The sequence below is a fragment of the Montipora capricornis genome, chromosome 3 (genome assembly GCF_036669925.1).
Source record: "Montipora capricornis isolate CH-2021 chromosome 3, ASM3666992v2, whole genome shotgun sequence".
NCBI classification, from domain to species: Eukaryota; Metazoa; Cnidaria; class Anthozoa; order Scleractinia; family Acroporidae; genus Montipora; species Montipora capricornis.
In genome coordinates, this window is record NC_090885.1 from 35,300,976 (window position 1) to 35,313,001 (window position 12,026).

The 12,026-nt window shown below is 39.2% G+C and overlaps 2 protein-coding genes across 2 annotated transcripts in view; one reads left to right on the forward strand and one right to left on the reverse strand.

The window, feature by feature from the left end:
• Positions 1-223: 223 nt before the first annotated feature.
• On the reverse strand, positions 224-5,370 carry LOC138040962 (uncharacterized). The gene is made up of 6 exons (XM_068886699.1): positions 5,171-5,370; positions 5,002-5,081; positions 4,148-4,222; positions 2,236-2,302; positions 475-534; positions 224-393 (listed from the first exon to the last, which is right to left on the reverse strand). Exons 1-6 carry the CDS (start codon positions 5,322-5,324, stop codon positions 335-337), a joined length of 495 nt encoding a protein of 164 aa, XP_068742800.1. The 5' UTR covers positions 5,325-5,370; the 3' UTR covers positions 224-334.
• A 49-nt stretch (positions 5,371-5,419) lies between these two features.
• Positions 5,420-12,026, forward strand: part of LOC138040960 (ES1 protein homolog, mitochondrial-like) — a 12,603-nt gene continuing 5,996 nt past the window's right edge. The window contains exons 1-4 of the mRNA XM_068886697.1: positions 5,420-5,661; positions 7,156-7,208; positions 8,064-8,177; positions 10,335-10,454. Coding sequence (XP_068742798.1) covers positions 5,557-5,661; positions 7,156-7,208; positions 8,064-8,177; positions 10,335-10,454 — 392 coding nt within the window. The 5' untranslated portion in view covers positions 5,420-5,556. The remainder of the gene's footprint in view (positions 5,662-7,155; positions 7,209-8,063; positions 8,178-10,334; positions 10,455-12,026) is intronic.

A 12,026-nucleotide genomic window follows, 5' to 3' on the forward strand; every position in this document is an offset into this window, starting at 1 on the left:
CAAAGAGCATGTCCCTCTGGACTCAAAACGATGGTTCAAATTGTGAGAGGTGAATATTAGCATACAAGAAAAACAAGCTATGCCTTATTGTAAACAAACTCATTTTGGAATCAGCTTCTGAAATACATGTACATACACTGTATTGATTTCATTGCTATAAGTAGGTTAACAGATCAACAGCAACTGCCCATGTTTGTTAAAAGAAATAATCTCGGAAACAATATGTAAAGGGGGCATGATTTTTATTTACATCTTTGGTTACAGAATGCAAGTTTTAGGTTGGCAAGACTGAAAACAACACAGAATTAATGATAATATTTATCCAAAAAGACTTCTAGAATAACTTTGGGTCATCATGGAAAGCCAAATACTTCATTGTCACAGGCATAAAACCTAAAGGAAACAACCAGTGAGACACACGCAGTCAGAGTTAGATCAGAGGAATATAAAATCAAGCTTCATGTTTCTCAATACCCATTGCTCGTGCCCTCCTGATGGCTCTTGATATTTCTGTTTGCTTTTTATCACATAAACCTGCAAAATAAGATTTGAGAATTTCTAAAATCTAGCTTGCCAACGAAGCAGGTGTTAAAAGAGGCATTTAAGTAGCTTGCAAATAATTATAACCATGACATTTGTAGCACTGGTAGCTACAGTGGACAGAAATAACTACCGGTAATGGCTGTACTTCGAGTCAGATGTTCCGAAAACAAATTTAATTTTTGTTGTTATGAAAGGAAAATGAAGCAAAAGTTCAATCCAAGAGGCAAACAGGTGATTTCAAATATTTATTAATAATTTTAATCAACTTTGAGTTCCTTCTCCCATTTCCATTTAAAATTATCACTTTTTGGCTAGCAAAAGAGATACATTCGCTAGGGATATCGGATCCAAAAAATTAATTGAGTGATTCTTGACTACTTCCTTACGGTTGAATATCCTGAATGATGTCTAGAAATACAATGTTATGTCTTTTAAACCTCAATGCTGCGTGTCCACAAATACAGTGAGGCAATAAATGCTGCTTATCGTCTCCCTAACATAGAAGATAAGAAAACCCTTGCCGTTCGAAAACTCTGAAATGCTCACTGTACTGTTCAAAATACAGCCATAGACTCAAATGGCTCGTTTTCAAAGTTAAGTGTACATTCAATTAGGCTGTTTCATGATGAGTGCCATGATGTCTCACAGAGAGCTCATCCTTCCTGTGACAGGCATTACATTTTATCAGGTTGGCTCACATGCCTCCCTCAAACCTGCCACAGGGATGGGGCTGGGGAGGGTGTGTTACTGAGGAGATGGTTAACATGCATTTAATACAATACAAAAAAAATAGTACATACCTAATTGACCGCTCCCCATAGGGCTCTTCAGGGCCAATGAAACACAATCAACGAAACGACAGAACACAACAACAACTGTTAAGAATCCCAACTGGCCAGAGGCAAACCAGTTGGCTATTTACAAGTGCAGCTGGGAAGTTGAACCAGGGACTACCAGGAACAAATTCAACGAGTGATTGGAACAGGTCCTGAACCCGGGATCTCCGTATCTCAAGGCAAGTGCCCCAACCACGGCCACACTTTCTCCACTTACCGGTATATTTACACTGTATAATGAACAAGGACAACCTTAAAGTGATACTATGACCAAAAACATCAATTTTGATTTTTTATTGAATTTCAGAACTATGTTAACTAAACACTAAAGAGACCGGAGTTTTGAGCTTTGATTTCCTCATGGTCCACCATCACAAACTTTAAAATCTTGAGGGAGCTGGATCAAGAAGAAAATGATGTCAAAGACTCAATAGTTAAGAATGCAATGCGTGTGTACGCAGCTGAAGTAATATGCAGCAATGGTGTTTCTGGCTTTCAAAATTTTAAACCCATATTTTGCATACATAATAAGCTGTGTTTGCATCCTGAAATTTTAAGCTAGTGAGTAAATTACATGATTGTCACTTTTTCCTAGAACCAACCCGTTGAGGTCCAATCGGTCAGCTTGGAATGCGAGTAATGGCAGACTGTCAAATCCAAAACTCATTTAGTGAACAGCCTTTGGGTAAAAATCAAAGCTCAAACTTTTGCCAGTCAATTGTTCAGCAGTAAAACTTTCAAAATCTGAAGAAAAAAAGAAATTGATTTTTTGATCATAGTAGCACTTAAATCAAAAATAGATAGCCTAGAATTTAGTAACCTAAAATAAGGACACAAAGCAAGCAACAGCACTAACCTGTCAAAGTTCTTCCATAAATTCTTCCTGTGTGTGGTGAAACAAATTGGGACAACAATCGTACATTCTGTATCAAACAGGAAGGGAAAAAAAGAAAACAGTAACACATAAAGCATTCTTCAAGCAACACCAATTCTTGTCCAAAGTTAAGTTACAGTATATTCACCAAAAAAGGAAACTAATGATAATAACATCTCACTAGCCGCTTGGGGCCGTACTAGGGAATATTCACCTGAGGTAGTGGCAGTACGCGCGAGGTCCATACAAAAACGACTGAGAGCCAATATACCCCAGTATGGTCCCGAGCAAGTGAGGTTAGCAAGTTGTTCGTTATGTGGCATTGTTTCTATAAGTGATCGGACACACCTACATGTACACTTGGTGAATCTTTGTCTTCGATCGGTGAACTTTGAAAGGTAACGTTTTACATGTACAATGTAAAACTAAATTCTGCTTGCTACGTGTATAATAATATTGTACTGTTGAAATGAAAAAAATTAAATTCCGCTTTTTTGAAAACTTTTTGTGTCTTGCTCAACTTGAATTTCCATGACTGTTTCCATGGTGATGGTCCATACTGTAAAATCGCTACTAAAAACCAGCCAATCAGAGTGCTCCATATCGCCAGAGATTTGCTTGCCATTTAATAATTAATGTTATTAAGAGCAGAATGGGGAAGAAGGTAGCTGGGAATGCATAGTTTACGTATTTCTGGTCTTTGGCCTGCTCTGTTAAAAACTTGCATTGCCAAGAGAACTTACAGATGAAATATAAACCTAAGAAATGTAACATACCGGTATATCCATTTGCAAGCTTGCATTACCTTCAACTTTTTTCTGATAGTGACATTCAGCAAGCTTGTATTGGATTAATGAAATTGCAGAAAATGGGGCCAATTACAAGATCCCGCTGAAAGAACTTACTAATAAAAGTTGACTGGAAGAACCAACAAAAAACTTTGAACAACCCAGGAAGGATGGCAACACAGAATCAAATAAATTATCTGCAAGTAAAACCACCATAAATTGTTTTCTCAATGTGAGAATGGGTGGAATTCTGCAAATCCTGCAATCTGATCGGCTCTGGGAGCCGGCAGAATTTCTCTATCTTGCCCGCCAATCCGGGCAGAATCCTAGCCCTGGTTGAAGTGAAGTGAAGCTATTAGTCTCTCCCCTCAGGGCTTTTCAGGACTAATTTACAATGTTTTTCGGGGGACTTTAGCCAGACTGCTTATTACACAGTTTACAATTTATTTTAGGAAGTGAAAGATGCCCCCGTCCAGATAAGGTCAGATCACAACACCGGGTACTACGTCCCATGAGCTTGGTTGCATGAGCTTGTGTGATGAGCCAGTGCCAGGTGACTTCACATAGCTACACTGAAATGTTCTGAACCAGTCTTTTAAAAGTAAACAGTGTTGCTTTACCAATTTACAAATACTATTGTGAACAGAATCAACTGATTGATTGATAATTACTGGTAATAAGCATCACAAGCCAGCCTTAATCAATGGTTTTCAGCCAGTACATCTCTTTAGGAAAAAAAAAACAGGTTATTCACCAGCCTTGGTCGGTCTGTATACATGAAAGGTATAAAACTGTGACCTTGGTTTCGAGTACGGCCCTTGACCTGCAGTCTTGGGCTGTACTCAAGACCTTGGGCACAGCGTTTTCCTATACGGATCTCCTGGCTGGTGAATAATATGTACGGTACATGATTTTTTCACATTTTCATTATTTTGTCAAATCCTGACTAAATTACCAGAGTACATGTCCCCATGTCCTGTTTTCATCTAAGTTGTTGCCCTAAGTTCATACAGCTGTAGGAGAGAATTAATACTCGTGTATATGTACCTGCCACTTGTAACAAATGCACATGTATATGTAATTGTACAGTGATAGCTGGAACTTACTTTGTAATCTATTTGTACTTCATTCCTCATTGGACAGAGTAGGCAACCAGTTGGTCTGTCTTCTTCATCCAATCTCTTTTAGAAAGTCAAGAAAATAACAAAATAATTTCATTATGGCTGAGGGAAGCCAGTATTACGCTGAAAAGTACTAGCAACCAACGTAAACAAATTTGGAGAAACCTTAGAGAATGAAGCTCTATTCCGCCTTACATAAACTATTGAGAGATGACTTGTTAGAGGCAATGAACATGTACCCTGAGTTCTCCATGACTAGAAGTTGCTGGGACTTGAAGTTTCATGGGTTCCTGACCAGCTTGTTTATTAAAAGTACCGTACATTGTATTTTACGAGTGCCCAGCTGGCCTATGGCCTGGGACAGAGGCTACTGACATCCAGTCATTGTTGCTGTCGTTGAGGTATCCAGTCAGATCGTTCTAATGGTCACATCGTTTCAACGTTCCACAGTATGGTCCGTTCGTTCCACAAACAAGTCAGATCGTTCCACAATATAGTCAGGTTGTTCCAAGGCCAAGCTTCAGTTAAAACTCATCGAGTCATACATGTAGAAGAGTAGACTCAACGCAGTATAGTAGGACAGTAGGCGCTACGCTATTGGTGGTAGTGTATAGTAGTAGCCTATTCTCACACACTGGAGCATAATGCGCAATGTTTAGACTTGTTACTGACTAAATATTCTCCATGGAAAAACGAAATGACTATACTGTGGTACATGTACGTTCCGATTAGGGACGATCTGGCCGTAACCCGTCGTTGATAGGGAAAGAAAGTGAGGGTGCAAATCACAATGGTATTTCTCTATTTAGTTGTTTACCAACATGGAAGCAGCAAATTACCTGATATCTAGCTCGTAACTCATCCATTCTACGTCTTCGAAGCTTTCTCTTCTTTTCAGTGTGGTGATATTTTCTATCAGCTTCAAAGAAAAATATTCTATTCAATAGCGATCAACTGAACTATTCTCATCTCAGTCATCTGTACCAACATTTCAGTAATGCCACTTACCCGTGGAAGTAAGGTGAAATTCACGAGTACAGATCGTTGGAAAGCAGCTTAAAGGTGACAGAAAGTTTAAATTTCTTTTATACGTTGACACTAGCGAAATAATTGGAGCCCTTGAAAGCCCAAGAACATGTGAGATTCTTTCAAAAGCCACCATGTTCCACCATTGGAGGGAGAGTTGGGTGAGTCCTTTATGTATCTAAATACACTATAATAGGGTATACATGAAATAGCTAGGGAGAGTTGAGTCGAGGGACACTGCAGGCTCATACATTAATAAAACAGTCTTACGAAGCTTTCTATTGGCCAAAAGGAGAGTTAGCCAATCGCAATTTCCAATATATTGCGGATTTTAGAACATCAAAGCGCCTGGGAATTATTGTGTTAACATGGCAGCTTTCAGGTCTTCACTTGGTCGTTTGTGCAAATCCTCCGTTTCTCAAACTTTTCGCGCCTTCAGCTTGGGATCTTCGTCTCGAACTTCAGTTGCTGTGGTTCGTATAGCAGTATAATACAGGCTCAAAAATTTGGTTTTATCAACGGAGTTGATAATGTAAATTGGCCACCGTACAGAGATTCTAAAAGCTGACGTTTCGAGCGTTAGCCCTTCGTTCGCTCTGACGAAGGGCTAACGCTCGAAACGTCAGCTTTTAGAATCTCTGTACGGTGGCCAATTTACATCATCAACTCCGTTGATAAAACCAAATTTTTGTATACTACTTCCCCACCGACGCAGCACCACAGTTTCTTTAGAAACTACCCCTTAATACAGGCTCAACCTCGGGGAAGTGTAAAATGCATACTGCAAACCAGGGGTAAAATGCAGACTAAGATTATAATGTTGAGAATGGCCAAACCCTTTAGAAAAGATAACTGTTAGGCCTAAATATTGTTTTATGCCCAATTAGGCTTAAGGTTACCATTTCTAATGGGTTTGGGCTTTTTCAACTGTTACATTATAACTTTAGTCTGCATTTTACCAATTTACACTGACTGCTCAACTCCTGACCTTTTGCCATTTTCTTTGAGTTTGGGGTGATGTAGCAGTTCTCGTAACATATAATGTGATTGGCTTGCTACCGTAGCCCAAAACAAAAGACTTAAAATGGAGCAATTGCAGAATACCCCCATCTCTTGCTGCACGGTGCAGCTGGCAATGCGTCTATGTGGATACTTGAGTTGTCATTCATTCATAATTCATACAAGTTCTCGGGAAGGTTGCTTTTTTTTCTCTATGTGGCTACTCCATTATAATTTATTCATAATTCAATCAAGTTTTTGGGAAAGTGGCTATGTGTCTACACAGCTACTCCATTGTAATTTATTCATAATTCAGTGAAATTAATTGAGCCATAGTATGTAACTGTTGATAAGCACTACAATAACTAAAAGCTGACCAGTTTGAAATCAGTGCCTGACTGTAGATACGAGAGCAATAGGCCAAGTTTCTTATGTCAATATTCAGGCAAGACTTTATGGTCAAAATTTCACGGCTCAGTTCCGTTTTCTTTGTCTCACAAGTCTCAAGGGAGATTTAGATTTCTAAACAACAATATTCAAATTTAACTTCAAAGCCTCATATCCTTGTGTGAATATTGATATATCGAACTCATTTCTGCGTAGCCATTTTGTAAAAGCTATGCAGAATAGCTAGTTTTGCAGGGTATTCTGCAATTTAGCTGACTAAGCAATTGAAACAATGACTTGGACTTTAAAACAATTAGCCAGTATCAAAAATACCATTATACTCTTGGTTTGTCCCTCCAAAATTTTGCATATGCATTGTTTCCAGTTTCTTTTGGGACCATTGTAAGTCCCTACAGAAAATAAAAACAAACAATACTTATGCAAATTTTGGAGGGACAAACAAAGAGTATTATGGTATTTTTGATACTGGCTAATTGAAGCTGCGTACAATACCAAACAATAGCAGGTTACGAGAGCTGCTACACTACTGAAATTGACAACTGCTATTTTTTTGTGTGCAGGTGTTATCTGGAAGTGGTGTATTTGATGGAACAGAAGTTCACGAAGCCTCTGCGTAAGTGTAATCAGTGATTCATTTTTACTCCCCGGTGAAAAACCCCTCCCAGTTCTAAAATTTTCCCCAATTCGTGGATTCAACTGACCATTTCGGAAATGGAATGACTATATACTTGAAATTTGACAACATGGAGGTGACAACATGGAATACCAGTTTCCAGCTGTAGTTAGGCTAGCTGTGTTTTTATTACAATTTCTCATTGCTTTGAGTCCTCATGCTTAGGCATTAGTTGAAGTGTGTAGGGACAAGGGTGAGTTTTTTTGCTTTCTCCCTTCCTCAAATTTTAACTTAATCAATGAAGCAGGGGGCTGTGTTTCATATTGGTTGGGTTTCCAAGGTGTGCCAGCCGCTTGGGCAGTCTTCATCTGGGAGAATTGTCTACCTTTAGCTACTGCAAGAATGTCTACTTAGTCACACTGACACTATAATGGTCTCCTTTGCAGCTGTAATTGGGGTGTCATGCAACGCTCGCCCACCTGGGGAGCATTGCGTGACATCCAAATAAAGGCTGTAAAGGAGACTAGTCACACTGTTTTTATGACATTAAAACCCACTTACTAACTTAATTGTGGAATCGAAAGGACTGGTATCTGTATACAAATCGTTTCAACTTAATTCTGTAAGTAGCAGAATGATATTACTCTAGTTTGAATAATAATATAATTATTATTATTATTATTAAATTATTATTATTACCGGGGTATTATTATTATTATTCATAGGTATTTACAGTATGGATACTTGCTGTCATGTTCGCATTGAAATTATCCATTAATTTTATTTCAGCGTCAGTCAATTGTTAGTGTTTCTACTTAATGCTGTTTTTCTCATTGTTTTTGTTTTTCATGGTAGGGTACTGGTACATTTGAGCCGGGCAGGGGCTAATGTGAATATTTATGCTCCAGATATTCCACAGATGCATGTTTTGAATCATGCTAAAGGTGAAGTTGCCGAGAATGAAACGCGGTAAGAAGAAAGCATGGTGACTTTTTTCAAGGCTTAAGAAAACTGCTTGCCTACACTATCTGTTGGGTCATTCTGGGAAAGTATGCCAGAGCTATGATTGGCTTAAAAATCCACTATTATTGTCAATTCAAAAATTTATCTATTTAGCCTGCTGTAAAAAAGAAAAAAAAGTTTGAAAATGAACATTTGGAATGTCAAAAGCATATATGGGGGTGTGTCTTATTTTCGGAACAACTTGGAACTCAAGTTGTAAGTATGTGTAAACATCTAACAAACACAGTGTTGTTGATTGTCATTGCTTTCAAAAAAACTGTAGTTGTGACTTAAATTCATCAATAGGGAGTCTTGCTTTCTAAGAGCTCTTCCAATGGGCGAGTTTTCACTTGACTTGAACAGCTAAACACCAACTGATAAGGAAACGCCATTCCTCCTCAAACAACCTAACAATGGTGCCTGTGCCCGATTACTTCAACGATAATGTTTCTGCTTGAAGTTTTTTTCCTACTAACTGTTTTCAAACATCACAATAAACGTGGTAACCACGAACCACTGAATCAAAGATAAAAAAAACTTGGTTGCTAAGTTGCTTCCGTGGTGAATCAGTCATGTAAGCATTTCAAGTTTCTTTCTTGAGTTCACTTGCTTTTTGTGAGATTCACAGTAACAAATTCTAGGAGGTTAATGATCTCACAAGGTACCCTAACTGACAGGGCTTCTTAGGTAATTCCCTTGAAAATGACGTACTATCCAGATTTCCGTCAAACTTGGCAAAATTGATATTCATGCACAGGACATTGAAAGAATGCGATAAAAGCTGGGGTCACCGTGCTTGTTCTTGCGCTGCATGCCCTTTATTCTAAGTGTTTTTTTCCAAATTACGTGAGGAGCATTCGAAACTTAATCAACCGGAAATATTGTTGTTATATATTAGCTAAAGCTACTGAATACGGTAATTATTATGACTGTGAGGTTTATTTTCAATGTGCATATTCCCAAGGACTCCACAGTTCCTGGCTTGCTGTTGACTGACATTTTGTGGTCACATGACCACTTTGTTTACTAGTCTTGTGTCAAATTGTTCCTTTGTTGAAGAGATGATAATTATTTTTTCAATGGTGACCCGGGGATACTTGGAAAAAATCAGAGTCTTGGAAAATCTGAGTCAAAGCTGCAACCTTCCTATTACTAGTTTGGATGCTCTACCACTGAGCTTTAGCAGACTTGTGGAACCCTAACCCTACAGCCAATTACCAAAAGGTGATGGATGTTTTCATTGAAAGCACCGAGGCTCAGTGCAAGTAAAAGGTTGTTTGGAACTCCCTATCTGTTGACTGCCACAGTGCTTTCCATCTGTGCAGCCCGTTTCCCAGGGATTTGGCAAATAGAATGTCTTTCTTCCACTACAGCATGCCTTTTAGTTCATCATGTGCCTTATTTTCTATAATGGATGGTACTAAACGGTCAGAAAATCGATCTTGCATGTCGGTGATTAAGGAATCAAGAAGAGGAATTGACCGATTCCACTGTATGGCTGGCTTTCTAGGAATTGGCTTCAGTGATTTCAAGACTCGTGATGATTTTTAGTTTGTTGGAAGATCTATTAATTATATCTTTGTACCAAAACTGCTCCTGTCTGGAATGACAGTAAAGGATGCTTTTAGTCCTTGGGCCTTAACAATGCTATCCTTGCCGAAATTTCAAATTGTTTCAACATCACTGTTCAACAAAATTGAATGGATGTTGAAGCAAAAGTTGAAGGCATTTGCCCGGGGCCTTCACAGGCAGGTCTAAAACACAGGTCACATTCCACAGGTCACTCGTTGCAGGTCATTGTTTTACCTCTTGGAAAGTAACCCTAACCCTTAAGTTGGCTAACCCTAGGCCTAAGGTTGGTTTTTAGGCCAAGGGTTAGCCAAATTGAGGGTTTTGCGTTACTTTCAAAAAGGTAAAACAATGACCTGCAACGAGTGACCTGTGTTTCAGACCCGCCGGGCCTTGACGCAGAAGAAAAGTTTGCCCAGGTTTGTCCCAGACGAATTATGCATCTATATAATATAAAGGCGGCCATTAAGAAACATCTAAGAAAACAGTCTGGAAAGTTGGTGTCCAACTTATGAGTCTTTCATTGAGGCTATTCTCTGTACGTTGGTCTTTCAGAAGTGTTTTAGCTGAATCAGCAAGGATAGCTCGTGGTAAGATTTCGCCCCTTGCTGAACTTGATGCGGCTTCACACGATGCTGTTGTTTTCCCGGGAGGCTTTGGAGCAGCTAAAAATTTGTGAGTGGCGGAATAGGATCACTTTTTTAATACAGTGTAAAAATTATAAAATCAGAAAGCCTTGTAGGAAAATATCGGAAATATGCAATAGTAGAGATGTACGGTAAATTGGGAAAGATCATAGGGATTTTTTTTTTAATGATTGATTATCAACCCTCTGCACCTTTAATTGGCTTAACTGTGACTAATTTAAAAAGAAGTTATAATAGAGCGGTTTTCAAATGAGTGTCGTAAAACCAAAATTTTACCACAATTGCATGTAATCTCGCAATCTGATTGGCTAATTTGCCGTTGTCGACAAGAGTCTAGACAACGCTGTACGCGTCATGCTCACGTCAATTTATCACGCAATGTAATAGCGTGTAATATAATGGAAATAAACCAATCATATTGCAAGAAAGTTATAGGCAACTCTTGCTCTTTCTTTGTGTCATGATTTTGGTCACGCTCTGAACTAAAAACATCTTTGGCGTTGAATATTGTGGTAAAAAACAAATCATAAGTGGTTCAGCGTTGTCTGTACTCTTATCGACAACGACATTCGCCACCACAGTGGTCAAAATTTGATGTGGATGCACTCGGCTGCGCCTGGTGAGTCCACAACATTTTGACCACTGTGATGACGAATATCGTTGTCGATAAGAGTACGGACGACGCTGAACCACTTTCGATTTGTTAACCAAAGTAATTACTTTGGCCAATAAGAAAGGACGGAGACAATCCAGTAAACCAATCAAAACTCGACGTAATTACACGTAGCCGACGCAAAGCGAGGAGAAATGTGCACGCGCGAGCTACGATTTGGTTTGGGTTTCACTTCTGATTGGTTGAAAAAGTGCCGTGAGAACTTTGAACCAATCACTGAGTGAAGTAATGCAAAATCAAAGTAATTATCTAATTACTTTCGAAACTAAATTGAAAACCACTGTAATAGTAATCTTCAGAATAGATGTTTTGCACGGCAGCTATGTTGCATGGCAGGAACAATGAAAGTGTTTTGCAAATTTTAGATTTTTTTTTTACTTTTGTAAAAAAAAAGAAAAAAGAATCTATTGTTCCTGCCATGCAACATGGTTGTGGGAGGCGCGGTGACCTCATGGTTGGTGCGCTCGACTCCGGATCGAGTGGTCCGGGTTCGGGGCCTGGCCGGGGACATTGTGTTGTGTTGGGCAAGACACTTTACTCTCACGGTGCCTCTCTCCACCCAGGTGAAAAATGGGTACTGGCGAATTTAATGCTGGGGGTAACCCTGCGAAGGACTGGCATCCTATCCAGGGGGGAGTAGAAATACTCCTAGTCGCTTCATGCTACGGAAACCGGAGATAAGCGCCAGCCTGATGGGCCTCCTTGGCTCGTACGCAGACTTTATGCAACATGGCTGCCGTGCAAAACCTCTACAGGAAAAAAGCTAATGCAATAATCATTCCCAATCGGATTCCTTACAAAAATGAAGGCAAAATGTGTCTTCCAGTTCGATATATCTGAGTGATATTGTGATAACGAAGATTTTGTATCGCGTTTACAGCGAACGGTAAACATTGGACTGAAACTTGCGTTTTGCCAAAAATGGAA